At 40.9% G+C, this 27,699-nt stretch overlaps 1 protein-coding gene across 3 annotated transcripts in view; it reads left to right on the top strand.

The window, feature by feature from the left end:
- LOC141793988 (glutamate receptor 3) overlaps positions 1-27,699 on the top strand; it is a 142,566-nt gene that overhangs the window by 90,292 nt on the left and 24,575 nt on the right. For all 3 annotated transcript variants that reach the window (XR_012598452.1, XM_074674906.1, XM_074674905.1), the window contains exons 6-11: positions 4,524-4,711; positions 20,999-21,052; positions 22,006-22,167; positions 23,462-23,629; positions 24,024-24,128; positions 27,120-27,224. Coding sequence is in view for 2 of the 3 variants with exons in the window: in XM_074674906.1 (XP_074531007.1) it covers positions 4,524-4,711; positions 20,999-21,052; positions 22,006-22,167; positions 23,462-23,629; positions 24,024-24,128; positions 27,120-27,224 (782 nt within the window). In the remaining variant the exon portion in view is untranslated. The remainder of the gene's footprint in view (positions 1-4,523; positions 4,712-20,998; positions 21,053-22,005; positions 22,168-23,461; positions 23,630-24,023; positions 24,129-27,119; positions 27,225-27,699) is intronic.

Here is a 27,699-nt window from a genome sequence, read left to right as displayed (position 1 = left end):
TTGGATCCCCAGGCCATCGTTGCTAAATTTTCATGCAAGAAAGAGGAAAACACTTTTGAAGAAGTGAGCAAAAAATAAAACAAAGTCTAAACTTAGGACAAATTACATCAAACAAGTGCATTTGTTGTAGAAGTGAAAAAAAACAGCCCACTGCTGTCCTGTTACCATCATATCATTAACATACCAGACATTGCACAGGTATTAAATGTGTCATGTATGAACAATATGTGTATTGAAATGCACAATACTCTCCAGACTTTGCTACAAGATCACTAATCAAGTTATAATAATGATAAAAATGAAGATTAAAGCTCCTGTAAGTATTTTTTTGACAGGTTGTATAACAGACTTAAATGTAAACTGATGCCTGTGATGACAGACAAAAAAGGGGACTGTCAGCAACACAGCTAAAAAACTTTATGTTTTTTTGAATTTCTGTAATTGCTACAATGGGGTAAGTGTCAGACCAGTTGAATGACATTACCCTGACATCCGCCTTTTATTTTCTTTAACTGCAAATATTTACATAAAGATCATTGGTTGATCTAAGAAATCACAATGAGGTGCTTAAAAGTGATCAACTCCATGTTTTGTATCAGTTGTGTTGTGAATTTCTAGTGGGTCTTTTACAATGTTTTAAATCAGAGAATCAAATCATGTAATAAAATAACTGTGTATGAAGTTGTCAGCCCTTAGAGAGCAATCCAGAAGGTGAACAAACAAACTTTCCACTTTCAGGGTTAGGTTGTTGCCAATCATGAAATGACTGAACATATCCTGTAAATTTTGTTTGTGACAAGAAAGAGAAGGGCTGTATGGTGGTGCAGTGGTTAGCACTGTTGCCTCAAAGTAAGAAGGCTGCCAAGTCCAATCCAGATTCAAGCATGGTGGGCCATGCTGTGTGGAGCTTGCATGTTCTACCCGTGAATGTGTGGGTTCTCTCCAGGAACTCTGGCTTCCTTCCACAGTCCATTAACCATCAGGTTAATTGGGGTTTCTGAATTACCTGTAGGTGTTAGTGTGCATGTGAAAGGTTGCCTGTCTCTGAGTGTCAGCCCTGTGAGTGAATGGTCACCAGTCCAGGATGTACCCCGCCTTCAGCCCGTGGACATCTGGGATAGGCTTCAGCCCCCTATGACCCCGAGCAGGAGGAGTGGTAGATGAATGAATGGAGGAAAGAGAAGAATTAGAAATACATCTCCAATGCTCCAACTCTACCTCTCTGGGGTTTCATCCATCTTTTGATAAAGGTCACACAGGGATAGAATTGCATATTGTAAATTTGTCAATTTAAATTCAAATCATTCTGTTTTATATAGAATGAAATGACTCATCCAGCTCAAAACTGGATCTTTTCTCAGCTTAATTTAATCCGTTTTACTGTGAATTTTATGACCAGACACTGTGACAAAGTAAGAATAAAGTAAATGGAGATGAACACACACACACATACACACACACACTCACACACGGGGCATGTAGAATAAGCTTTTATGCTAAATGTACATAAATTTCTGTGTTGTGCTGTGCAGTTTGTATGTCTCTGTTTATGGTGCGTCATGTCAGCCGCAGCATCGCAGCATGTTAACACCCCCTTCGTATGATTAGTTCTGAGGAGTATGATCAGCAGAAGCCGCTGCACCTCTACAACGGGGATTTATAGGCGGTGATAAGGAAATCTTGTTGTTGTTGTCTTCTATAATTTATGTAGTGCGACTGTTACAATTTTAGATGCAACACAGCTGTGGGGCTCCTGAAGGCGTAGAGGTGAACTGGATTTATAGCGTTCTTGTTGAAAATAAATATGAACAAAAACGTTTATGAGTGACTCTGTTTCTGATTAGATGATTGAATCCATTAAATACTGAAGCCAATATGGACTCCAGGTAAAGCAAAGCCATGCTGAGATGAATGGAACAGTAAGATGTATTATTTTTACGTGCTGGTAGATATGAAGAGGAGCTATCAGTCTTGTTGCATGCTGCCAGATTAAGTCGCGCTCAAAGGATTTTGTTCATATTGGATTCTGAAGTCTGAATCGCCAAACACAAACTTTTTTTGCTGACCGTAAGAAAACCAGGAGCAGAAGTAATCTGATTCTGGACAAACTATTTACTACCAGCAGATTTCATCTCTTAATTTCCATACAAATGTAAGACTAGGCAGGCATGGAATCTTCTGTGAATCTTAAATGAATCCAATTGTTCCAACACAGTTCAGGGTCTGCAGGCAGCACCAGGAGAAAGACTGCTGCGCAATCCTGCAATTTCAAAATAAAAGCCCTATGTGATTGTAATCTGATTGACAGGGCATTGTTTCCTTTCTTTTGCATACGAATTGGCATAATTCTTGGTTTTCCTGCACGTCAGACCTTAGAGATGGGATTTGAAAATGCACAGATTTCTGCACAGAACACTTTGAATCCTGGAACAATTTCCTGTGAGCGTTAGTTATTTTTTTAAAAAACCTTCTGGTGCATGTGATTGTGTCTGTGAAGCAGCAGAGGAGGAGCGATTGCTTTGTTACTTGCAGCCCTCTAACAAATATCTGTCCTTATGCATGGCGTGTTTTTCACCTAATGTGATTAGTGTGTGTTAAATGGTTCAATGACATTTTTTTTTCACCACTTCCAACCAAATTCCCAACAGTTCCCAAACCAACAGAGACCACTTTGACCCAGTTAATCTGCATGACATCTTTTAATGTGAGAAGCTTTTATTGCTGGGAAGACTGCCATGCTATCCAGCTGGCTTGCGGTTGGTGAGGTTCTGAGCATATGCCTGAGGAGAATGAATAATGCAGCCATGTTATTCCAACCTTCAGTCTGTATTTTTTTGCTGTAGGTAGGGGTGATGTGGGAAGGTATGGTACTCAAGAGAATTCTTCCTCTGCTGCTTTTCTCATGTAAAAATGATGATGTGTCAAAAAAAGCTTCAGATGTCTGCACTCAGAGAAATTTTGTGACTTTTTCAGGCAAAACTTCCAAGTGTATTGAAGGTTTTATACCATTCAGACTTCACTGCCTTTGTGTTCTTAATTCCTGTGGTGTTTCACTTCCTATGTACAAGGGCTGCTACTTTTAAGCAGTTCTGCATCCCTGCAGCCAAAGATGAACTACACATGTACCTCTTCATGCCCCAAACACAACATCTGAACTCAGTCGCTACAGGTTAAATTCACATTCTTTCAGCCCAACTCCTCTGAGATGTGACCTGATAACCCATTTGCCAGATAACCTTGAGGTCTGGCCGGCTGATATCTCCAGGCATTATTCCACCGCTCCTCCGGACACATGACACACTGTGCGTCAGTGTCTCATGACTCGCTGAGCGGCTTGTGGAGTGCAGACACACGGCAGCAGTTTTAGAGCATTTACAAATCAAGAGAAAGGGCTGTTTGACCGTTTAGATGGAAGGAAAAAGAAGGGAATTACAGCAGCTGAGAGACAAAGAGGGAGTCACGGTTGTTTCCTTGTAAGAGCTGTTGTTGTGTTTTAACACTCTGTGCGGCGTTTGCTGGCTGTGTGCAGTAGACAAAAGCGTGTCAGGATAAATGGCTCAGTAAAAAAATATACATACATACAACAAATGTTTACTTTTGAGTTCAGACTGTGTCAGACACTTTGCATAACCTCACAGTAGCGTGCAATGATAACATCTGTCATATAAATCTGTTAATGTCTGAATGTGTGAGAATTATCTGTGGTTACACAAAATTTGCTTTTTAAATTTTAAGAAAAATACGAAAAAGGGGTGATTGTACAAACAGTTTGTTGTAGCTTAATGAAACACCAGCAGTGTGCTTGATTTTCATTAAAAACCTTCAGGCTCCCTCTCCTGCTGTACATTCGAAAGGCATTAAACCATTTTTATTTCAGCTGGTGCTACACGCAGTCGATCCCTACAGAAATAGGTCTATATTATTCACTCTGTGGTATGAGATTTGACCGTAGTTTTTCCGAGCGCTCTCTTAAATGATAATATTTCACGTGTGAATTAATCATTAGAAGGGCTCGTTCTCCTTTTCTTCTGCGAGTGTAATGATCTCTTTTACCACTGGCCTGGATGAATCTTTCATTGTCTTTATCTTTAAATGAGTTGGCACGTTCCTCTGCAGAGACACTGGCCGTGCTGTGCTTCACTGTGCTGTCAGAGTTAACATGTGGCTGAGCTAAATGCCGTAATTTAATTGATGCCATGCGCAATAACATCACCTGCTGATCTTTTAATATTATGGAGATATGATTCCTGTCCTTTCACTTCATTATGATTTTGCCTTTCTCAAATGCAAATGTAAATTTGAACACTCTCACACACTGGCACACAAAGTGTAGACTCCAGACAATATTTCAGAGGGCCTGGACTCTTTGGGAGGTATTTTAGATTGTAATGAGATGGCCTCTAACCTTTAGATTCAAGCAAAAACCTCTCCAGAATAAATTAGTGGCCACTCACTTCTTGCATAACTGTTTCTCTTTGTGTCTAATCCTCTGGGTCTTTCTCTGAATCTCTCCCTGTCTCCAGGTTTCTCCATACTGCAGGCCATCATGGAGGCAGCAGTAGCCAACAACTGGCAGGTGACCGCGCGCTCTGTTAGCAGCACAACAGACGCAGCTGAGTTCAAGCGCATCATTGAGGAGATGGACAGGCGGCAGGAGAAGCGCTATGTGATTGACTGCGAGGTGGACAGGATCAACACCATTTTAGAGCAGGTGGGAGTCAGACTCACTGTACCTGTACTGCTGCCACCAAACCCCTACAGCACTCATGTAGCACTTCTATCATCTCAGTCAAGTCACATATCTGCCATGCACATTGCATTTGCAAAACAACACGCATTAAAGGGCCGCTCAGCCAATTTTTCACAGCAAAGACAATCTGGTTGTCATGTTGAATGTTAATCTGTCTGTGAAAACAGCTGCATCATTTCTTCAGAGAAATGATGTTTCCTGAATTATCTTGCAACATTCTTACAAAGCTGGACACACAGGGTGTCAAAACGCTGCTGTTTAACCACACAAGGAGAATCTTGAGAAAGACAGCATGCAGTGTTTCATCTATAGTTAGAAGAAAAGGTGTTTTGTTAACAGGTTAAGTGATAAAATGACTACATAATGCAAACGTGTTCCCTTTAGTGACAACCCACGAAGGATTATTATTCCACTCAGTGTTTCACCTCAGCTCTATGGAGTGTTTTAGCATTTTTATCATGCAGCATGGTTGTTGGGCCCAAAGCCTAATAGTTATCGCTGTCCCTGTGTTTCTCTAACATAGACCGTACTTGGGCGGGCTGCCCAGTGATGCCAACCACTTTCCTTTATTTTATCAGTGTAAGATTTTCATCAGTGATCAATGGACTGGATGATTTCTTGTTGCTCTCTGCCCATAGTGTCTGCAGCCTCTGACACATGCTCTGTAGCAGGAATGGGTATCAGTAACACGGTACTCAAACACTCGCTGTTGACCCTGTAACTCCACATTATGTAATAATGCCCCAATATGTAATAATGTATAAATTTTCACTTCATTATGTAAGAACGCTGTATTTTCTTATAATCTGCCACATTTACATTTTTTTTAACGTAATATGTATTAAACTTTGCGGCATTATGTAATACGTTCTTATGTATTGCATCATTTATTACAAAATGCGGGTTCGCCATGTAATTATTAAGAACTTATTACATAATGTGGCAAAGTTTATTACATATTGTGTTCAAGAATTTTTATCACAAAATGTAACATCATTACACAACAAAGTGAGAATTTAATACATGATTAAATATAGGGGCGTCATTACATATAGGGGCATTACAGACCCCATTATTCAAGAAACATTTTTTATTCGTGCACACGCGCAGCGTTACATGTGTGACCCAGTGTTTTGTCTTCACCTCACTGAAGATACTATGTAGTAAAACAATTAAAGGGGTACAAACGCATGACATCTTCAACCACTGCTTCAGACAGATTTCAGCAAAAACAACTGTTTTATGGCAGCTACAGCAACCCTCTAGGAACATGTTATTACACAGAAGGCAAAAGTGTAACAGATGCAGAAGCGTCTGCTATACCTGCGACATGTCAGCCAAAAAAAAAGAAGTGATGTGCGGAAGTACTTTGACAAAAACAATCAAGTTAATGTGCAGTGTAACTGTGCGTTCACACCAAAAGAGGCAAAAGAGGCAAAAGTGGCAAGCACACCCAAGAAAGCGGACAGCGGCCAAAGTGGCAAAATATTTTAGCCCCTTTGGCAGCTCGTCACATGACTGATGTCAAAGTTAAATCGCGCTTGTCATTTAAAGGAGCCGCACAGCACAAAATAAATTACAACCAAAATAAAACAATAATCTCAATGTTCATAAAAACAAAATCATGAAAAAGTTCCCAACTAACGAAAAAATACAAGCTCTCCTTCTTCACACTACTTTAAACGGTCCTTTAATCCTGTATTTTCCACTGCTCGTAAGTCTGTAACACAAAATGACGTTAATCCACAAGATACGAAAGATAATTCCTCAAGACAGAAAAAAGGTAGCCCAAAATTAAAATACTCGAACGAGAAACGGAAAACACTGGTACACCACACCAAAAAATACAAAAAAATAGCTTCGATGTCACCCCAATTCCAAGCAAGTCAAACCAAGTTAGCTGGTGTCCGTTTAGATCCTGGCGCACAGTCTGGTATGAAGCCATCCACGAAAGGATCCAGAAGGATCCAGCAGAAGACTGTTTGATGATAAAAGTAACCTGCGCCCCCCAGTGTAAACCTCAGATCGTTGCTTGAGCCCTGGTATCATCTCATTCAGATGAAGCAAGAAATGCTTGGGTGCTAGGCTAGGCTACGTCTTTGCCACAGACTACACTTCACTTCACTATTTTCTGCTATTACTGCACATTTTTTTAACTCACCAGAACAACCCACCACCTCCGCGACACGATCCCAGAGAAATTAGATATTTAGACTATTTTAACACAGGAATTATTGTAAATTCCCACCCCTACTCAGGCAGAGAGGTCCTTCATTACATGCATCCTATTCATGCAATGAAGGAAGTGCGACATCTCACGTTGTCAGAGCTCTTTTTTAAAAACTGTATGCAGCTGGTTCCTGCACATATTCTCCACTATCTTGGGTTGATATAGTTGTGGTACACTGAGTCATTATCAAGTCTTGTCTGCATGTAGATCACCTGTTGTGATAGCAGGATACCAAGCGTATCATTTCAAGGCGTACGTTATTATTTCTGAGTCTTTATCGCATGTGCTGCTGATGAGTGTTTTCAACAGATCAGACACATATATGGAAAAGCAAAGAGAAACAGTGGGAGGCAGGATGCACAGCTGTGTGAGGAAAAAGTGATATAAAAACAAGATAAGCTGGAGCAGGAAGTGACCTCAACCATAAAATTAACAGTTAGATCACAAAACATCCTATAAATAGGGTTATTTATTTAAACATTTTAATTTCCTCTGTCATCATCTTCCTAAAACCAATACAGTATTTAGAGCCCTGTTTCCGCAAAGCCGTTCAGTTCGGTTCGTCTCGTCACGGCATGTATTTTGTGACGTTTCCACTGACTAATCCCAGGACAGATCCCCAAATAACCGAGATAAAGTCCCACTTTTTGGCACCTTTCCGTCGGGGTGCCAGACTACACTGATCTGACCCCAGAAAGTGAAGCTACACCACTGCAGTCTGTTGATTGGTCGAAAGAATTGTCACTTACTGTGTCATGATGCTTTAGCGTTACGTAAATGACGCAGCAAGTGGCATCCAGCTTTCCAAGAGGCGGCACAGGGGGCTGTGAAAAAGCAAACAGGATCAGGCTTTAGCGATACAAACTTTAGTGATCCAAACTGGACCACTTGGTGGAAACAGAGCTTAAGTCTGTTGCAGTTGTTTTTTTATACAATAAAAATATACACGATATACAAAATTCTCTTTGTTGAATCAATTGACTCAAGTTTAGGATTAGATGACACACTTACAATGTTTGCAATTAAACAGAGTGTAGCAAATAAATGAAGCTGGTGTGTGTCTCACCACAGCCACTTTGTGGATCATCTCTGGCATGTCATAACTGTAGCCCAAAGCTACAAAGAGTTACTTTTTTATTTTTAAGTCATTGCCTCGTCTTTGTGAAATCATAATAACGAGCTGCTGCAGTGGAGCTTTAAATAGGGGACTCATTCAAACTTTTATGCAGCGTGCAGTAAATAGAATGTTGGTATCTTGTGTATCAAGTCCTCTTGTTAATCTCTGCACTTCTGCTTGTTTTGCATGTGATTTTTTTAGATGTGCTCACATTTCAGAGCCGAACTGATTTGTTTTTCTTCATGCAGGCTGAGTATGTGCGACCTCATTAAGACTCTACTAGGTGTCGTATGTTAGGCAGACCTTTAACTCGTACCTCTCTGAGCGGCTCAGTTTGGCCTGCTTTGGTTGCTTAGCCTGAGCCTGGCCTGTTTTAAAATCAGCGGGAGAGCCGTAGAGCCTGAGGCGAGAAGCCTGGTGTGAGCAGCCGTTTGGGAAGACCGAGGATGAGGCATCCTTTTTAATCCTCTGCTAACAACCCCAAACCCTTCTGTCCCTCTATCCTGTCCGCTGCCTGAGGAGGAAATGAAAAGCCCACCAGTCCTTGTAGTAGGGAAACACAATTACCATGAATAGATGAGTGGCTATTACATCGTGCATCTCCTGTGTTCGCCTGCCCTGCTCCACCCTGCTCCACCCTGCATCCACCGCCTGCGCGCTGCTGCCTGCTTCAGAGGCAATCAGCTCCTGAATTGGATTGTACTCGTTAACATTCATTTAGATACCAGCCTCTCTCTGCCTCACAATACCCCCTCAACGACTGTTACTCTCACTTGTTTTTTATGAATCTAATTTGATCCCAGAGTCATAGTTTAAAGCAGAATGGCTTATAGTATTAATTTGCTGTGTCTAATTTAATTTTTGTGTTGCAAATTTCTTTTCTTTACAATCCAGGGCATGTTCTGAAATCTATTTTCTTTTTTTGTTTTCAGGGATATGCACCAGCTTTTATGGAAGGCTTAGAATATTCATTACCAATCACACGTGAGGCTAATTAATGCTTGTGCCTTTAATTACTATTTTGCGCCTCTTGCAAACAAAAATAAGGATGCGGAGCAATAATCTGTTTGATGTTCTCTGGTTTGTGTCTTTGTTCCTGTTAATGAATTATTTCTTTTGCTTCTTTACCCTCTGCATGTGCTACTATCTAACAACACATATCTCACCTTTTTTAACTGTGATGAAGCACAGACGGGGAAAACAAAGCTGGTGTAACAGCTAACTTTCAAAGCAGCAGTGTGCTGGGTTTTATCCCTTGTTTTAGCAACAACCTCAGCATGGATTGTTCTTTTTCTCCCGTTGGAGCTAATTGAAATAATCTGGCCGGCTCTGCCAGTATGGATGAGTCACAGACATTGAGGGGAGCTGCTGGACTTCACTCTGCAGCTGCCCCCTATTGGGCCTAAGCATTATATCCTGAAACAAGGATGGCCCACCTCCCGTGAGGGCAATCACGTCCAAAAAATGGCACCCGGCTGTCAGCTATGTGGAAACCCACTGCCCAACCTGCTGCAGCGGTTCTATTTACCGATGATTGAGTTTTATCTCCGGAGGATGGGAGGGAGGGTTTGAACAGAGCCCAGTGTGCCGAGGCCTGTGCCGGTGTGTGGCAATGTCGACATGTTGCTTCAATCCGTCAAGGTCAGTGCAGTTGAGAGAGGATCATGAGACAGGACAGATCCAGGCAGCTGATTGCTGGGGGAAATGGGAATCAGCTCAGTGGCTTAGTTTTATGATTTCAGTTGGAGTAATCCCACTGCAGAATAAATGTCTTTCTCACTGGCAGGGAGGTTCATGCTGTGTAGAATCATGAAAAGGAAATTTTGAACAACTTGCATGTAATGTTTCACACAAGATTCCTCTACATTAAAGCATTTTTACCCAACTATTTCATTGACTTAAAAAAAAAATTAAAGAATCATCATAATTCAAGACAACTTATAAAAAAAGTAATGCTTAGATGTTGTAAGTTTATACATTTTACACTTTGGTATAGGAGGATGGAAATGTATTAAATAATTAAAAGCTTTTTGCCTTTCAATGACAGGAAATGTTAGGAGAGCATAGGGTATGTGCACCACAACACGACAGGCTCAGGAGTTGAACCTGCCACCAGTTCACCAAGGACTGTAACACCTTAAAAACACCAGATACGTCTGCAGTCCAGTTCTGCTCTGTTGCTTGTTGACTGTCAACTCATACCAGCTGCGTGTTCAGTTCAGCAAGCAGCATGACTGACAGACAGCTGAAAGAAAGCACAGGATGGACAAACTAGTGTACACTTTTTGCATGAAAAAGGTGACTAAATGGATTCAATTATGCAAAAAAAGGATCTGGAGGTGAAGATAGATGTTTCTAATGGTGAAATGTTGATGAATAGAGGATCCTACTTATCATCCATCAAAGGAGCTTCTTGTCCTTCAAGGCCAATATCACTTCACCCATGGGAGGGGTGAGCAGTTGAGCTTTGTATGTTAAATTTGACTGCTAGATATTGCTAAATATTCTGTACCTTAGGACATGTGTTGCTGTTTTTAATGTTTTGTCATTTTATAGAGAAACACTTGAAATTAAAAAAAAAAAAAAAAAAGATTTTAGAAGCTTTTATATCAATGAATTTTTTTCTTTCTTCTTCAGGGTACTGTGGGAAAACTTATCTGTTGTGTTGATTGTGTTAAAGGTCCCATATTATGCTCTCTCTCTCTCTCTCTCTCTCTCTCTCTCTATATATATATATATATATATATATATATATATATATATATATATATATATATATATATATATATATATATATATATATATATATATATATATATATATATATTTAACTAAAATCATGACATGAATTCTATGAACAAAACCAAAAATACACTTATAATTGCCGCTACTGTGTACAGTAAAGTGCTTCTATATTACTTGTGCTTATGTCTGTGTGCCATTGTGCTGACTTCACAGTGTGATGAAAAATCACTTTTCCTACGTTTGTTAGCTGTTCTTGCCTAGCCTTTTTTAAGTTCTTATTTCTATTGTTTATGGGTAACATGTGGAGAAATACTGTAGATGTCAGTTCAAATCAGTATGTACCAGAATTATGACCGAGTTAACAAGTTTTTCCTGACATGAGGGGCTACTCTTAAATTTTTCCAGTCAGAAAGCTTTTTTTTTTATGCCAACGGTGCTTGATCACAACATTCACTGCAGGCCATTCAGGTCTTCTAGGTGGAGAAGGGCACTGCTGTGCTGACAGAAATATGAATGTTATCGAGACTAGTTGTCATAATATCAGGATGAAGTAATAATGTTCTGTTATTAACCCGATAATTATTGGTCTGATAGTTGTTGTGCACCCCGAACCATAACCCACCAGTATACAGATGAGTTTCTTGCCATAGTCTGCCTTTGGTGTAAAAGCAAATGAATGATTAACAAATCATCTTTTTACTTTTATTTTATGGATACATTTTATGGGATGCAGAGAGATTTCTTTCACTGTAATAACAAAACCCCTTCAACTCCAATAATAGGCTTGATTGTGTTACAAGAAGTGATCAAATTAATCAGTGGGGCATTTCTTTTCACTACTTTGTGGCCTACGATCTCACTTTACTTTGTGGATAATGAGGAAGCATCTGTGTTAGAGTAGGCTGTTTCATACCAATTTAAAACCCTTACAGTGTCTTTAATATACTGTGATTAGTTGGTCAATTAATTTCCTTATCGTTTTTACTCAAATTCATGAGTGGAGGTGTGGGAAAGCACTTCCTTCCCTTGGACAACATCTCATCACACAAACATAAAAACATTGGTTGAACCCTGTCTGCAGCTGTAAGCACACTCAGCTGAATTTCATTTTTATTGGCTTAATTTATCACTTGACATGATGCAGGAACACGCTTATAGAAGGATTTGCATACTGCTGCATCAGGAGCAGTTTTGTTTGCTCGTATAAGAGCAGAGTGAGTCTCCCTACAAATTTGTTTTGGGTTGCAGAGGAGAATGCTACACCGCGCTATTATCATTTCATGCTGTAACAACCACTCAGAATTTATCGCCCATAGGACTTTGCCATCAATAAACTGCACTGCAGATAAATTAACCCAATGGCAGTCCTTCCCTTACGACAAAAGGAGGGGAGAGGCACTGCCAGCCGTGCTCCCTGAATCACATCCAACAAATGTGGTCCATTCACCCAATGAGGTTTATTATATTAAACGCTGAGAAAAATGTTTGTGGCATTAAAGATGGGCAGCATAAACAAGGAGCATGATGCGGTTAAGATAATCATCTTTGTATTGCTACCACTTGTCATAATGATCATTTTCAGTAAGGCTATACGAGTCTGTGTGTGCGCCTGCTTGTGTGTTTTACTCTGCAAAGCCTCGTGTGCTCACATCTAATCAGGTAGATCTCTCAGATTCACATATAGAATCATATCTGCCTTTGTGCCTCTTCCTGGCCCTTTTTCCCTGCGGGATTTCAGTGCTGGAATTTGCTCAGAGGCAACAACCTGCTCATCACTAGTGTAAAGAGAAGCAGCGTTAAAAAAAAGAAAGCAAGAAAAGAAAGAAAGAATGGCGTCTGGGACAGGCCCAGGGCACGCAAGCTGTTCAAAGACAGGCAGGCAATGAACGCACTGCCAGCCACAAAGATGCATTTTCATGGAGGGAGTAGAACACAATATGAAGTGAAAGGATTCACAGACAGAGACGGGAAGAAAAAAAAGGAGATACATCTGGGGATTTGTTAGAACAACATTTGTCCGCCTGTAGAGGCATGAAGGGCGGCCATATTGGCTCCCAGTAGAGAATGAGAGATCTCTATATCCCTGTTTCTGCTTTTCAGTGAGATACATGTATAAAACCACAGTGTAATCAGCTGAAAGGAAAAGATTGTTGGTGAGAAAGAAGGTCCTAAAACATTTTTTTAATCACATACCTCATATTAATGGCCATTGTTTCTGTGAAATCACCCATTTGACAAAGTTTTGAAGCCTATTGATGTGACATTAGCCGAGTCAGCTATGGCATAAAAAGATATCACCCTAGAACATCATGTGTGGCTATACTTTTCAGAATTTTAGACCAAAGCTGTTTTTGAACCAGACTGTGAACATTTTACTTTTGTCGTGAAGACTGGCTTTTATGAATTGGTGTGTATGTGGTTCCTGGGGCCTGAGCAACCAGCCTCAAGCAGATGCTCACTGAATGAGGAGCATGAACGAAGTGTTCAGTCAAGTGTTGAAGAGCAGGTTTTTTACTTTTAAATCAGAAATGTTCCCAAAGTACAGCTCGGTTTCCTTTTTATAAATTTAAAAATAGATGTTAAGAGTAACTAAAACTGGCCTTGTGAGAACAAGACGATCCTTTTTGCAGATCTTCAAATGAACCAGTGTATATGATTTCTTGTACAAACGTCTGGCGGTCAGATTGGCTCTGTATACCTACAGCCTGTCACAATGTGAAATATTGTAAAACAAACCCATAACTAATATTGTGTAAGGTCACACAACAGCCACAGGACACCAGAGCTGACCTGGGCACATCTAGAGTGGCAGTCACCACAAAATGCTGACTGGTAGCTACTAACTTCTGGCTTATCTGAAAACAGGCAGAGAGGTGAAGTTGAGGACAAAGCCCAGCTGCAATCTGTCAGTCAAATCAACCACAGCTTTAATTATGGCTGGTAATGCTTAATAATAAAAATTCAACCTCCTTTTTTAATTCTGCACTGGTTTTATTTTCAACTGGGGAAGTTATCGCATTAAAAAAGACTGCAAATCTAAAGCTGATGTAACTACATATCTAAAGCATCTTTTGGAACATGAATTACTCCCTTCATTATCACTCAGTGTTTCTGGTCTGTAGGCCTATATCACATGTTCTTTAATAAGAACTGCATTGAGTAACTTAAAACTGGTTACATCTAGTTGTTTGCAGCCCTACTCTGAACTGTGGTTAACACAAACTGGCTTATTTCTAAACAAGTCCTTAAGACCAAAGAAGAAGAGAGGCAGAAACGCGAGCCAACGCCTCCTCTGGTAATGAAGGATCTCCCAATCTGTACATCGGCTTATTGTTCCTGTGTTACTGAAAGGAAGGGCTGATGAATATACACCCAAAGCTTTCCTCCCAATGTAAATCCAGGGATACGTATGCAGCTTTTAAATCCCCAGCACCAACCCCTGGCTGTTGAGGGCCATTTACTAACTGAGATTATAGAATTAAACAGGATTAGAGTGTTATCATTAAACTGAATGTGACCTGCTGAGTCCACGACCGAATATGAGGCTGAGACCTGTGTGCTGCGACTGACAATTTGCACAAGTACTTACAACCACATCAAGTGTACAGCCTTTTAATATGTAGACCAGAGAAACTATTTCCTTTATCCGTCAGACAAAATTACCTTGTTCGGTTTTACTGAAAGCAGAGCAGGATGTTTTCCTGTTTCACCGCCAAGTTAAAGGGTGTCTCAGCCGCAGTGTCAGCGATTCTTTCCTCTCAAAGTATCAAGTCTCACATTGTTTCCATATCTCAGAGCAATCATGGATATAATAATCAAGGTAGAAGTTAGGTGATCTAAAAGGTTCTGCGTTTGGGAGGAGGCCAAGACATGATGCCTCTGCTATCTTAAGAGGCATGTATCAAGACTGCCAAGAAAAGCATCTCTGGCACCGCAGCTACTGGCCATTAATTAGGGAGTGCTCCACAAAGAGCACTTCTACAAAGAGCACTGAAGCAGAAATGGAGAGTGAAGAGGAAGAAAATCTTTCTGTATCAGAGCTTAAAATCACCCTCCTGTCTGTTTGAAGTGGAGCACTTTTGCACATCTGTAGCTGTTAAATTATATGGGATAGATTATGCACCTTAAAATTAAGACTCTAATAAGCAGCTTCTACGTGTGCTGAATCTGTACTCTTTCCATTGGAAAGATCTTGACATGGCTGTGTTAGGCCTGGGCAAAAAGTTGATTTTATCGATTAATATAAGTATTTTGGGGGGATAATTTAAAAAAAAGACAAATAAATGTGAATGTTAACGAGTCCATCTCTTTCAAACTACCAAGTGTAGTTTTTGAATCAAAAGAGAAGCTGAAACTTCAATTTAAGGAGTGACATAAGTTTTTGATCAAATTAAAACTTGTTTTGAGTTATCTCTTTCCTTTTTTTCTTATTGTTTTCTTTAAAATGTCAGAAAAAAATTGTATGAAATCATATTTTAGTTTTAGGCTGGCAGACTGCTGATCAACAGAAACAATGATTATCCTTACATAGATGTGATTATAATGTTTAGCACAAGTGTACAAGTTCAACTCAAAAAGCATATTGACATTGCACATCACATTCATCTCTAATGACAGAGGCAGCATGTGAAGCACCAGTCAGCTTCAACTTATCATACACTACTGGCACAGCCAGTGTTGAGCAAATTACTTTAAGATAATCATTAGTTATAGTTACTCATTCCTTTCCTAAAGAAGTAATTGAAGTAGAAACAGAGTTACTCGCGTGTATTAAATTTTCAGCTCCTGTCCTGTGTCTGGCTGAGTGAGCCAACGCTCCTGATTTAGGGGGGATTCTGATGGTTTTTCACCCTGTCTCCTGATCCACTCCTGACTTGTAATTTCTCCCAAATTCCTCCTTATTTTTAGGTATGGTCCTGTCGTCTTAAATTTTTCAAGTCAAAACAAGTTGGCTACCTGTGCCTTACATTCAAACCTCAAAAAGCACCCACCCCTCTCCCTCGAGTTGGTTTGATCCAAAGATGTTGCAAGAGATGTTGCTCCTGACTGCAGGAAATTCTCTCTGACTGTGAGTTACACAGATGCACACAGGTAGCTGTGTGATGTTTGTTGCTGAAAAGTTTACAGAAGCATCAGATCTTTGTTAAAAAAAAAAAGAAATAAATAAAAAAAAAATGCCTTAACATGATACATAGTAACACACATTTCATTGTAATGGCATCAGTATTTTAATGTTTGAAATAGTAATTAATTAGATTACCCATAACTGGAAAAACGAATGGGGTTAGTTACACATTTAGTTTTAATGCTGTTATTCCCAACACTGGGCACGCCTAAAGGCAGTTTGGTGTGAAGCATCTTGCCCGAGGACTCTTTGGCAAGTGGACACTGGGACCTGGGATCAAACCACCAAACTTCCAATTGAGAGACGACCAACTCCACCACTGAGCCAGAGCCACCCCGAGTTTTTCATTCTGTGGGAAATTTTCAGCACTTTTGACAATTATTATCATTTAGGTCCAGTGTTTGGCTCGCTAAGGCGCTACAAATTACAGAGTTCTCAAAAGTTCAGGGGTGCTTTTTACGTGTTTTGAATGAAACTGCTCTCTGTAGCTAAGCTGTTCATTTATCATGTGGTGCAGTTGAATCCACATGCTACATTTCTCTACAACAGAGCTGGAGCACAGCAGGGGGCTTTGTTTTTTCTGTTGTGTATGAATGACAAATGTTCATGTTTGGGTTTGTTGTATTGATCAGACAAAACAAGAGTTTCGCAAAAAAATTTCCCTGACATTTAAAATTGAGAAGGTTATTCATTTTTTATTTAAAATATTTTGAATTGTCTTTGTTTTGTTTTTGTAGTTGTTCTGGAAGAAACGTTAACAAATGTACAAATGGCCCACCTCAGCAAGCTGTGTGTTTTATGTGTGAATTTTCATAGGTGAGGAAGAAGCTAAAAGTAAGTGCATCATTATTTTCTTCTCTTTTATTTGCTCCAGTAAATGACTTGTTGTTTAGAAACTCTGGGGAACCTGTCATTTTCAGTCTGCTTCTTACTAAGCCCTGGCAAACTTTGCAGAGGAAAGGTCAAACTTGGAGGAAAACGCTCCGTCGTCTATTGAAAATGTGTAGCTCTAGTTTTACATTTCGGGCTGAGGCAGAGCGAGTTTGGATGAGGGGGGAAGTCAAGGTCATCCCTGTTGTCTGTCCCCATCAGGCTTAAAAAAGTGCTCTCTGCAGAATACTGGCTTTTCTTTAAACAGCAGAACAAAAGGTGGAGAAGCCAGACCGTGGATCGATGTGCAAAAGGGTACACTGTAGAAAAAAGGGGAACTGCAGTATTGAAGAGGACGCATACTGAAATATTTTCTTGTTTTCAAGACAGGGTAATTAGGAATTAGGCTCATGTTTGTTTTGTTTGTGTTTGAAGAGAACCAACAACAATGCAAATCAGCTCAAGGAGACTGGGAGGCAGATGAAAACTAAGGATGCTGAAGAAAGTTAAGGCATAAAGATTTGATTTGTTGATAATTTATTCACTTTTTCTCCACCATCATGGCACAAGGTCAGTCTTAGATGTATTACAACTTAATACCCACCAGAAAATATCAGGAATACCAACACTATTATTTCTGAAATCACCAACAAACCCTTCACAGCTCATGAATCTGGAGAGGAGGAGGAGAGGAGACTTTACGCCGACAAGCAGGGGTGTATCCAGTCTTGTTGGACTGCGGTGGCGGAACTAACTTCCTACATGAAGTTTTAGCAATTTATGCCCATTAATTTAGCCTTTGCTGTCGTCACTACCTCCACAGCTGATGTTACAGGTGTTCAAGATTTCCTTTACTGTATAGTAACCAAATAAAGTTGCAACAGTCAAATCTTCCTCCCATAAGTTTTTAAGTGGTCTTCAAGGATATTTATGTACGATAGCACTACGTGATGTACTAACATGAGTAAATAAAAAAACACTCAAAATAGTTAATGCACCAAGTGATAGATGTCAATCTTGTTAGCTGCTGCCTCAATTTGCTAAGATAAGAGAAAAATACAGCTATTGACACATTTAAAGCTCTGTTTAATAGATTAATTTACTGACTGTTAACAGTTACAGCTGCCCGTGCATCCTGGCAACAGAAATGCTGTGGAGTACAATGGTTGGTCAAGTGATGTGAGGGTGTTAACCCCAATAAATCACAATTTTCACTAAATAACACCAATTTGACAGATAGTACGCGACTCACAGGTTCATGAGAAATCAGTGAGTCGAGAAAACATCAAGAAGAAGACAGAGAAGAGTTTAAACTATAGACTTTATAAAAACATGGAAACCATGAAATGAAGCCAATCCGCGGACGCAGCCACATTTGCTATGATGCTGGCTGTGAGTTTTTCTTCAAGCAGTTACAGGGTGCCCGTTGGTCACATGACCTGAGCTGTGCCTCTGATTGGAGAATAAAATGATCCTAATAACTTCTAAACCACCGAAAAAAAATCACTCACTGCACAGTGTGTGCTGATAGAGAAATCAGCGTTTTAGACCCTAGCTAATTTTTGAACCAGGCTGTCAATATGCTTTTTAATGCCGTAAAAGTCAGTTGTTATGGCTGGGTGTGTATGTGGTGTCTGCAGCCAGCCTCAAGTGGGTTCTCAATAAACAGCAACTTTTAGCACTTCTGCATAGGCTTCATTTTTACTAACCAGATGTTGCCCCTTGGTTTAAACACACACATCGCTCGATGCTAATGACTGCATTATCTGCTGACACTTACCAGACTGTGAAATATAAAAAAATTGACTTGTGTCAACAATCTAGAAACCCTCCTAAACCAAAAAGAGTAAGCCGTAGCTTCACTTTGAATACAAATCTGTATTGTTAGTATATAGATTCACTTATATTTACCCTCTGCCCAACACCAACTTTTTCTTTAAACTCACAAAGTAACAACTGGATTTAGAATATCTGCAGTTAAAAGTTATTTATTTGCAGCCAAATCTTTTTACCTGAAGTTGGGTGAAGAAGACGCATTTAATATCACAGCAGCAGACACTGCTGGTGTTTTAGTCATCTTTTTAACCTGGGGACTTATCAGCCAACAATCACTGACATGTTGGGCTGAGATTCATGAGCTAGTGCAGTCACTCTTTTCTCCAAAACACCGGTAGCCCTGTAACGGTCACAGCTCAATAGAAGCTGACTCCATGGTGTAGTATTGTTTCTGACAACTGATCACAGAACAACCAGACATTTTTCTGCTGCTTACAGCTTTAATTTAGTGTTTGAAGAACGCTAACTCATCTGAATAAATGGAGCTAAGCACCCGCTGGACACAAATATTTCTGATGACGTCTGCTGTTAATTTGGTATATTTGTGCATAAAGTGTTGATAATTGCATGCGAAGTTAATCACTCTTCACAGACCAAACTGCTCTTGTCTTATCCACAGTAGCAAAGTAAATGAGCAGATTGTCAAAAACTATCCCCCTTGTGTTTAATCTACCAGCTCTGTATCTGAACTTAGCACTGCTGACTAATTAAAAAAGGTCAAGGGGAGCGGCTGGTGTGATATGGCCAGAGGATCTCTGGGTCACGAGGGTCCCGCTGTGCTTCATCCCAAGGTTGCTGCTGGTTAGTGCTGCCAGGCTGGCCGTAAGCTGCAGCCTCCTGGTGGGGGAGTGAAGCCCTGCTCTGCCCAGCTCCGGGGCAGGTGTGAGGAGGCTTAGAGCCAGAGTCAAGGTTAGCTCATGGTGAAGAAGAGCAGGGCTGTGGGGTTTGTCCAAGAAAATGCAGCAGGGCTCAAAGTCTGAGAGTCAGACTTGTGAACAATAACAGAGGGAGTAGCTGAGATCCAGATAGCTTTGTGGTTTCTTTTCATGGAGCTTTCTCTACTTTTTCATTACACTGATTGATCTGGAAGCCAACTCTGGCTGTTTCTGCAGTAATAAGCTCGCTGCTCATTTTCTCTTCATTTAATATGTCTCTTTTTTCTGCTCCCCTCTGTCAAACATCCTGAAATGCAAAGTAAAAGGAAAAACTGACCCACCTATGCAGCAGCCCTGCAGAACTGCTTTTAGTCTAAAGTCTATTCATGCACAATTGGCAAAACATATTGGTTACAGTAGGAAGGGTGCCATGTCCAAGCAGGGATAATGTCATACTGCTGTATTCACGTGCACCCAGGTCAATTTGAGTTCAGCAAAGCTAATTTAAAACAATGTAATCGCATCAGAATGGGTGAAACTAAAAACGTCCCACAACGTTTTTTTCAGCAGAAGACATCATCGCTCTCTCCTGCTCCAGTGAGAATGCCGTAAATGATCCACAGTAACAAATATCCGCACCCTGACACGCACACACAGAAAAAGATGATAGACTGACAGTTTGTTTTTGTGACAGAGCTGGAGCCAGAACATGTGCAAACATGCTGATTTTGCTGTAAACTTGTGTTGCTGTGTTTGTAGAACACAGATGAAAACCGAGACAAGGTTGACAGGTTTGTGCATGGCAGCTGCTCAGAAGTCCATCTACAGCACACTGCAAACTCATAAATAACAGACCTCAACATGCAGGCAGGAAAAAAAATAACCTGTCCGGCATACTGTGCAAGAGAGCCAGGATGATTTAGAGTTCCACTGTTGGATTTATCTGAAGAGCCAGAACAAAAGGAAGGAGAAAATCTGGAATAAAAGGCAGCATATGGTGTGTACCACCGTGATGGAACGGCTTAGAACACCACTTACTATTTTCAGTCAGGCTGCGTGGGTTGAAACATGCTGTTATGCTCCAAAGGTGTGATATTTTCAAAGCAGAGCGAGATCCACATCTTACTGTCTCACTGTAAATTCCTTTGAAACATTTTTTTCTACCTTCTGTCCAACAGTTGTGGAGGACTCCAATCCCTGTAAATGACTTCAAAGCGAGGAGGATCTTCTGTGTTGTTTCTACCTCGCTCTCATTATCAGCTCCTGCTTAATGAACACTTTCTCCCACTGCTGCCTTTAGCTTTTGTTGTTCTAGTGACCGCTTTGCTTTGTTTTTAACTTTACACGACTGCATTCGCAGAGACCGCTGTCGTTGCCACTTTTACAAGTCTTGGCTCTTAGCTCTCATCTCATGGGTGGTTTACTGTATTGATGTTTTTCTCTTCCATAGGTTGTGACCCTGGGGAAGAACAGCCGTGGCTACCACTACATTCTGGCCAATCTTGTGAGTAATAACCGAGCCGGTCTCTTTGGAGAGCAAGAACCTGCTTTTTGCTGCATGAGATGGGACTTAGTTTCAGCACAGTAAGGAGATTATTGGCTCTTATATGAAATCAGGGAAAAACAGACCTATATGTGTTTTCTTGGCTGTATATAAAGGTTTTTAATAGTCATTGCTTCATCAATCACAATCTAGAAACCAGAATGCAATGCATATCCAACCAGATGAATATATTCATGTAGGGCTTTAAGTGGATGTCCTATGCAATAAATAAACAACATTTAACCTTTTAAACATCTTTGGAGGGCAGCCATATTTTTCCTCCTGGTCCACAGAGGGAAATGTTCATTTAGCCTTGATATTAGCATGAGCATTTAAAAGCGGAGGCTGGGCCCTGCTCTCGCTGCAAGATCCCCTGCTGCTGTTGTTTCCTTGACTCAAGAAGATGTGATTATGCAGCAGTCAGACACATGTCCTTGCACGCCATGACACAATACTGCACTTACAAAACAGCAATTTGCCCATAAAAAGAATAACTTCATGTCATGGCCAGAGGGTGGAGAGGGGACATTTAAAGGCAGCTGGAGCAGCAGAGGTTTTTTTAAACAAGCATTAAAAGTTTTTCTTGAACGTTGAAAAAAATGTGAACCAAAGTAGGCCAGCTGGTTCAGGTGAAATATTTAGTCTTGTATGTGATCTGACACAAACTCTGAAGCATCTACTGGCAGGTTGTTTTTCTCTAAATGAGAACAGGTCACAGAGAAACATTGGCCTCAGTCTAATGGCAAACACATGTCGCTCTCGTGTTGCAGAGTTCATAATAAAGAGCACTTTGTGCCCCAACAGAACAAAAGCAGATATTTTATGGTTCCCCCTGCCAAGTTTATCTAAAAGAATACCTCAAAGCATGAGATGTGACACAAGTCCTGATCTCTGTCCTCTCTGTCTCACCTCAGGGTTTCACTAATGTGAGCATGGACAAAGTCTTCGCCGGTGGAGCCAACATCTCAGGGTTTCAGATCGTCAACCCTGAGAACCCGATTGTGCAGCAGTTTATGCAGCGCTGGGAGCGGCTAGATGAAAGAGAATTCCCAGAAGCCCGAAACTCTCCTCTGAAGGTACTCGGCTTGCAAGGCCCTTTCATTGCACATTCAGAACACAGCGATCATCCCGTCTGAAGTGCTCTCTATCACTTCCTCTCCTCCTCTCATCCTCCTGTTTGCCTTTGTCATTACCTCCTCTTCCTCCCGCCCCTCGCTTCCTCCTCGTTGCCTCGCATCCCTCTCCCAGCAATCAATATATTGATAGGTGGTGCAAAGCAAGGTTATATTGCCGCTTCAATTTACATCTAATTAAACAATGATCAAGAAAGAAATGGATTTTGAATGGCATCTAATTAGATTTTGTCATGGTGCAGTGGTCAACAAACAAGTGGCTCAGCCCTCAGCGGTAGAAAGGTCAGGCAAAGTTGGAGGGGAAGTGTTTGGAAGATAAAATCATGCATTAATGCTTGTTTTTTCCAAACTCTGCATGAAGTCTGTAAAGTATTGGCTCCTCTAATCAAATCCGCTTCATCAAACCATTTATTACCAGATTGATTTTGTCAGAACTTGCACCTAACACAACACTCACCTGATCTGTTGGAACTTTTTTCTTGGCTACAACTGTTCTTCCTTCTCATTTTGCATCGCCGTTCATCATCCATGCAGAGTAAAAGGTAGAAAATAAATGTTGTACTGAAATGGCTCATAAATTTAATAAAAACAGTGACCAGTGGAGATAGAGTAGAACTGAAGTGGTCACTTTTGGTGGACAAGAGGAAAAGTTGTTGAACTGTTCAACGGAGCATCTGTTTTTATGGAGGTGGTACTGTACCACACATTGTTTCCTTCTGGTCATTCCTGCATTTGTTGTCATAACCTCCGCCAAGGAGGTTATGTTTTTGGGAAAGTTTGACTGTGTCAAGGTCACCATAACTTCTGACAGATGTAAAAGTAGGATCCAGATCCTGGCAGTATTCTGAATAGTAAGATCTGGAATATGAAATAATTACTAGTTCATCATAATTTTCAACACTTTCAGGTAACAAATTATCATAAACCTACAACTAACACCAAATCATAGCAGACAGTCTGCTGAAAGGGAGTATAACATTAAAGTAAGACTAAAGTGTTGCATCACAATATGCTTGGCGGAGGTCTATGTGTGCTCCTTTGTGTGCTCCTTCTAAACAAAAGTGTGTTTTTTAAAGGGAACAAGAAAAAAGTACAGTCCTGTGTACCCAGTATCTTGTACAGAATTGTGGGAATCATTGAGCGTTTTTTTGTCCCCATGTAGTAACACATTCCCTGCTCCTATCATATGTTTTTGTCTTCCTCTTACTTGTACTGTTTTATCCTTTTCTTCATACAGTACACTTCAGCTCTAACCCATGATGCCATCTTGGTGATAGCAGAAGCCTTCAGGTACTTGCGGCGCCAACGTGTGGATGTTTCTCGCCGTGGAAGCGCCGGTGACTGTCTCGCCAATCCCGCCGTACCTTGGAGCCAAGGCATCGACATTGAGAGAGCTCTCAAAACGGTAGGAGGGGGGCAGAGAGGGGAGTAACAGTGAGGGGGAGAGTGGCAAGCTGATAACCAAAGAAAAGGCTGGGAGAAGTGAAGCAAAGATAGCAAGTGAGAGTGTGATAAAGATGGAAAGTGACAGAGAGAAGGGGAAGGAGAGCAGAGCCGCTCTCCTCCCTCTGCCCCTAGATATCTGTGCACAGAGCTCACTCAAATCCAGGCCCTCATTACCATAAAACTACATCTTTTATTAAAGCGTATCCAGTTCATCATTTGATTAACAGACTGCAAGCACTCTAGTAGCTCTATGGACACGAGAGCCTTAATACCAGCTATATATGCAAAGTGATGGCTACTCCCTGTGTCTGTGCTCCCCTCCCCCTCCTGTGTCTGTCTATCCCTCATGGTAGGTCCAAGTGCAGGGTATGACGGGCAACATCCAGTTTGACAACTACGGCCGCAGGACCAACTACACCATTGATGTTTATGAGATGAAAACAGGTGGGCCGAGGAAGGTGAGTCGGTGAGCGGTGACCTCCTTCAGCTCTCATTCATCAACTGTCAGACCAGGATCAGCTCAAAAATCCTCGTCTGTTTGAAACGCAGATGGCGCACATTAAGGTTTGGTTCATTATGAGGCAGGATCATGGAATTTGACCAAAATACAGTTTTAAATGAGGGGTGCAAAAATATGCTTTGGGCTGCTTTTAAACAATCCAGTTTCAACATTCGATTGTAGCATTTTTGCAGCCTTGTGGGACAAGCATGGGCTTAAAGGACACTGATTGCCTTCCTCTCTCCTCCCCTGTTTGTTAGTAGCACTGATGAGCAATGCCAAGCCCCACAAGCCCCACAAATCACACACAGCCTGCAATCTGATTGCTAAAACTGTCCTATCAAAAGAATGATATAAGACTATTTCCGTGCAGCAGGAGAGCACAGATCTGATTTGACAGTAATTACCATTTAAATAACCAATTACTAAAAAGAGGATCTAAGAATTCCTCTGGCTCCTCTTCCAAATGGTAATTCCCTGCAGTGCGTTTGGATTATAACCGGTACCACATGATGACCTTTGCTTTTATTTCATAACCTGTCAGGGCTCCAGGAGACAGCTGTGAATTCCTCGTTAGCAGGATAAGTGTGGGCTCGGTCCTATTGTGACGTGTGATTATACCGCACGCCTCCCAGAGCCTCTGAAGCCAACACTTCAGTTAGCATCCCACTGGCCTTACAGCCATTCCTCAATACAACCAATCAGAGACAGAGAGCAGGGAGAAAAAGAGGTCAGGGGAAGAGAAAAAGAGGGAGAAAGAGAGGGGGAGTGAGGGATGGAGGGAAGATGAGACAAGCCAGGCAGCAGTTTGTCAGGACCTGGAGCCCCGCTCACCCCACTGACAGTTAGAGGATGAAGGTTCTTAGCTGTGACTGTCACAAGTGATGTATGGGCTGATATCTGTCCCAGCTGCTCAGGGTGAGATCAGGACTTTGCCTCTGGAGCAGCACTCCATGACACAGCCTCCCCACAGTCCCGTCCCTGGAGCGGCTCTTCTCAAATATCACTCTCGGACATGAGCCAGAAATAAATATTTAGCACTCTCTCCAGCCTGTCAAGTGCGCCAACTACATCCACAACTGGAAGCTCAGTTATAAAACTTAAGTTTGAGAAGTTTGCTGCTTTCTAGCGCCTCCTCTTGGCGGTCCAAAAACCCTGCACTGCTGTGCACCTGTCTGGGCCCAAACAGTCAAAGATCTGAGACAAAAAAAATGCAGACCAGATGTGACGGGAGAAACCTAAGCCAGCAACAGTTAGACTATTGGCAGCAACATATGCAACACGTTTCATCATGAGCCAGAGAATCCATTTTTTCAGATGGGCAAACAAACACTTGACATTGGTTTGACTTAAGCATCTGTACAGCAGAATGCAGACATTCGCAATGGCAGGACTGCGCCGAAATAAACTGTGAAGCTGCTGGAATATTATGCTAAATTATTAAACATGTATGCAGTTCACAGGCCTGAGTATCAATTATTTACCATTAAACCTGGGAAGCTGAAGGTGGGAGGGATTGAAGTTGTCTGGGGTATGCTCATGCATTCCAAACTCCTGCACACTCGGCTATTTGAGCTGATGAAAACGTGTGTGTCTCCTGGATATCTTTGATCATGACACTTACTGGTTGGCTAATGTGGAGTTAACCATGGTTAGTTTGCTAAGCGCCTCTTGCTTTTTTAGTATTCTGCTCATTTGCTGTTATTTTGGTCAGACTTAAGGGCAAAGGGAAGAAGGCCTCTGGGAAATATAGTGCGGTTTTAATGAGCCCTGCATTATGGCAGAACCAAATATATTTACTGCTATAGCCTCATACATCATAAATTTGTTGTGGTGCAGAACTGAACTTAGCACTCTTAAAGTTTTTCCCTAAGTCTCAAATGTTGGGGATTTTGTTGGTTATTAAGCACTCAAAAGTTAATGCTGATGCCTTAGTGTGCAGGGGTGTGCCTAGAGGAGTGGTAAGGGATGGTATGGGCCCCCTTTTGAATCTAAGTGACCACCCCAGGTGTCATTGACATCCACAGACTGCTAAAAAAAGATGCTAGTTCATAATCCTCAAACTGTAACACTGGGAGCTTGCAGAGATGAATTTGTGGATGATTGTTGAGAAAATAATAAATCAAGGGAATAAAATCGAGTGAGTGAAATAAAAATGCTCCAGGTACTCTTCCAATTAAAAACATTGAGCAATCTGAGCCCTGATCATCAAAGTTCCTGGACTTCTGGAGAGAACAACGTCAGAGCAGGGACTTTTAAAGGAGAAGAGTATTGACCCCAGAACTAAATTTAGACCATAGTTCTGACTGTAAAAATGTAGAAAGTTCCTCAAAAGGTTTCTGTTGCTTCCTTCCTGTTGAAAAGCACCTTATGATTTAAACTGTTGGGCTGTTGGTTATTTGTGCTCTGTTAATCAGGCTGTAAGTAGTTCTCTAAAATAAATAAATAGATAAATAATAATAATAATAATAATAATAATAATAATAATAATAATAATAATAATAATAATGATAATAATCATAATAAAGTATTTTCTATTCTAAACTTCTAAAGCAGTGTATTTTCCTTTGTTGGCACTTCAAAATGATAAAAAACATACACATCTATTTCATAAAAATGTTCCTATAAGAGGAAAAAATATACGTAACAAATGTGATAATAAATGCATTTTAAATGCTTTTTTAAAAAAAACTTGTGTCTGTGACCTAAAATAACTTGATCAAAACTGCTACTAGAACACCAACAGAGCATAAAACCAAAGAGACTTGAGGTACCGTTTTGTCCACAGGGGGCGCCAAATATTCCTCACACAGAAAGTTCCTTACAGGAGCTATTAGGATAAGGGTTTTTGTGAATATCAATGTATGTACCACTGTTTGTTCTTTTGACACCAGACAACACTTAGCATAAAGCAGAAATAAACTAGCTAACCCCTGCCTTTTCTTCACAGATTGGATACTGGAACGAGTACACAAGATTTGTAAATATTATGGACCCGCAGGTCTCCAACGACTCCTCAGTGGAAAATCGAACGATTGTGGTCACTACTATTATGGTACACTTTCCGTGCAGTTTTAAATGTTTCACGTATTCTGCCACTCAAGGTCATGGTGTTGATTCCAATGAGTGATACATTCTGTCCTGGGCGGGTAGAACCACATCTTTTTTGTGTTGCTTTCCATCCACTCACTACATGTTGAAACAGTCGATCCCGTATGGGGGAGTGTTTCAACTGTATCCGTGTGGGTGTCAAAGCATTTTGATTTTCCATACTTCAGTGGCCTGTCGTAGCAGTGACATCACAATAATGGTATAAATGATAATGGTTGACTCCATCAATTATGAAAAAAAAAAAAAAAACGCATACGTAAGTAGACCTGTCTGTCCTCATCAAGTAAATGTTCACTGACACTCGGGATAGACTGGCCGAAGAATGACTAGAGGATCATACTGCAATGGTTGCACAAGCTGGGCAAAGCAAAATAAGCAGTATTGGAGGAGGGATACGAAGGTGTGGTATATTTCCTGGT

This window comes from Halichoeres trimaculatus, unplaced genomic scaffold (genome assembly GCF_033239565.1).
Source record: "Halichoeres trimaculatus isolate MK-OKI-2021-1 unplaced genomic scaffold, fHalTri1.1 fHalTri1_scaffold_7, whole genome shotgun sequence".
NCBI lineage: Eukaryota > Metazoa > Chordata > Actinopteri > Labriformes > Labridae > Halichoeres > Halichoeres trimaculatus.
This window is presented reverse-complemented; position numbering and strand designations above follow the sequence as displayed.